General features: G+C 37.3%; 1 protein-coding gene across 1 annotated transcript; it reads right to left on the bottom strand.

Annotated features, from left to right (window-relative positions):
- Positions 1 to 247: 247 nt before the first annotated feature.
- LOC109863823 (actin-related protein 3) lies at positions 248 to 2,371 on the bottom strand. Its single transcript, XM_020444419.1, has 6 exons — positions 2,264 to 2,371; positions 1,756 to 1,936; positions 1,353 to 1,667; positions 965 to 1,279; positions 670 to 888; positions 248 to 564 (listed from the first exon to the last, which is right to left on the bottom strand). The coding sequence occupies exons 1-6, from the start codon at positions 2,305 to 2,307 to the stop codon at positions 385 to 387; spliced, it is 1,254 nt and encodes a 417-aa protein (XP_020300008.1). The 5' UTR covers positions 2,308 to 2,371; the 3' UTR covers positions 248 to 384.
- Positions 2,372 to 2,757: the final 386 nt, after the last annotated feature.

Raw genomic sequence — 2,757 nt, forward strand, 5'->3', positions numbered from 1 at the left:
ATATATAAAAATCAGTTTTTAACAATTTGTAAATAAGATCACATACGTATATTGCAACAAATAAAAGTATACAATTCTGTATATGTATTCATGTACTCTTATATGTACACATGCCGTATATTATGAACGTATTGTATTAAATACAAAAAAGACCAGAAAATCACTCTTCATTAATTTTTATATTTAATCAGGTTGAAGTGTCTGTGATTTTAAGTAGAGAAATTAAATCTTTTTGTTAACAGCAAAATATTCGATTAAGTTTTAATAATTGCAATTAGCACCATATAAAAAGAAGTTGCACGACAAAATCTTACATTTATAAGTGACAACAATATTTATTGAAAATGATTTTTAATCGACGTGTTCATTTCGTTTATTATTTCTTTAAACCATACTGTGAAACACGGGATTGTAACGACAAATTCCAGGGCCATATTCCTGGTAAGCCTTCTTTGTGTGACAGACTGTGTAAAATTCCGGATCACTGGCTAGTAACGCTCCGCCGTACCAAACAGCGCAACGCTGTTTATGATGCGATATTACACGGACATCTATTGGTTTCGGCTAGAAAATATAATAAATAAATTTATATAAGTGTGTATATACTTATGAATGTATGTGTACGTGCAGTTTATTAAAAAAATTGTCATTATCATTCGTTGTATTTACCGTAATATGACTGCCGCTTAATGTTTCACTGAGCTTGAGTCGTGTATCGACGATCTTTTTGATATCGCGTTGCAGTCGTCTACCAAAGTCTTTGAACATGGTAGAACCTCCCGATAATACAATATTACTGTATAATGGTCTCCTTACATCAATTGGGCAGTTTTGAATTACGTCATCAACGATTTCGTTGAGCGGTGTCGTAAAATCTGGATTCGAAAACTGAAAAAAAATTTATACAGAAAATGATCATTGTGTGATTACGCAAATCAAAAATAATATAGCAACGATAATTTACTTCAGGATGAAAAAATATTTCCGGTCCAAGAAATCTTTCGTATCCGACATCCACAACAAAAGGTTGTTTAGTAATATTGTTAATGCCTTCATATTTCTTAATTTTAGAGGGATCGCTATCGTATTTGGCAAACTCTTTTGATATATCTGGACATATATAACAATATTTTTCTTTAATCGATTTGGCCGTTTCTAGAGACTGCTCGGGTGGTATTCCGATCTCTCGTTCCCTCAGCAGACTTTGTATAAAATATGTAATATCACGACCAGCAATGGGAATGTGCTTTATACAACTTCCTATAACGAATCCTTCTGCCTATAAAAATGCAACGTATTGTCATCATTCTATCTTAAAAGTAGAATTCTAATATAAATTTTTTGATACATACTACTGGAATTACATGAGTTACACCATCTCCACTATCAACAACAACTCCTGTTAAGGTACGGTCTTCTACATTCTTGGCTGTCCATGAAGCTGCTAAGGCAAGGACAGCTTGAACAGCTATGTAGAGACCAGGTACATTAAATGATTCAAACATGATTTCTGCTGTATATTCGCGATTTTCCGGAGTGTTCAAAGGTGGTTCCGTTAACAGAAAATAATGATCTTCGGGTTCCGATCTGAGGTATTTGAAAATGCATTGTTGCAGAAATTTTTCCATTAAATCCCAATCTTCCACGAGTCCATGCCTCACAGGATACTGCAAGTTAAAAAAAAATAAAAACTTTATTAAGTTTATGTATCATTGAATATTACTTCAAAAAAATAACTGCGAGACAGATAAGTACTTTAACTGAATATCCAGTGGCTTCAAAAGCTTCATCTCCGATATAAGCGTCCAAATCTTCTACACCCTTTGTAATTCTCCTTGCATTATTGTCACCAACTTTAGCAGTCTCTTTGATGGCAATCGCCGACGGTATGGTCAGCTGCGGCTCTTTGTTACCCGCGAATCCTAATTTCGTGTATCTATAGAACAATTAAAGATATTAACAATATCTAATCTACGCAGAGAAAGATATCAAGCCTGTTTAACTACTATATGTGGGTGGCGAATATTCAAATACAAGTTTGATATAATTCATTTTAACATAAATTACAAATGTCTGGTACGAGAAATGCGACATATATGTACATGAATCATCGAGAAGGCGCGGTTTGTAAAACAATTATCTGAAGTAGTGCTTGTTATATCGGGTGACAGATTAGTCGCTTCCTAACTTAACCTAACCTAATCGACTCCACCCTAAGTCCTAAGTCGTTCGGTTGTTTTGCCGCTCCAGGAGTTGTACTTACCCTGTGCCCACGTCGATGACGCACGCGGGTAGACGTCCGAGCATGATTCCGATTCCACTGACAGTTTATCCCGGCGAAACACACTTATACTCCGAGATGACGGTCGCGGCTAAAACGTCGTAAACCAATAAATACCGCACCTCTTGACGCACACTATATACGGTGGCGACACTCGGTGTGTGACCTCGGAAAGTATCCTGATTCGATCTGACATCATGATCGTAGCGCCGTTTGACAGTGAAATTGGTCATTTGTTTGGTTGCATCCATGGTTGCATCTGTCATATATTCCGAGCCTTTATCTTCTCGCAAAAAGTGCAGAAAGAGCTGTTTGTTGGCTTTGCTATGTACACAACGCGTCACTGAATCGCGGAATAGGCGCGGGGATCGGGGGGCAAGCGGGGCGGTTGCTCGTAGCGCCAACGAGCGCCGTGCGAACTAACTAGTAGCAATCGGTTGTCCACAACTACGTCGTGTCGATAATGTAACTGCTCT

Source organism: Pseudomyrmex gracilis, unplaced genomic scaffold (assembly GCF_002006095.1).
Source record: "Pseudomyrmex gracilis isolate BER0280 unplaced genomic scaffold, ASM200609v1 scaffold_0, whole genome shotgun sequence".
Taxonomy (NCBI): domain Eukaryota; kingdom Metazoa; phylum Arthropoda; class Insecta; order Hymenoptera; family Formicidae; genus Pseudomyrmex; species Pseudomyrmex gracilis.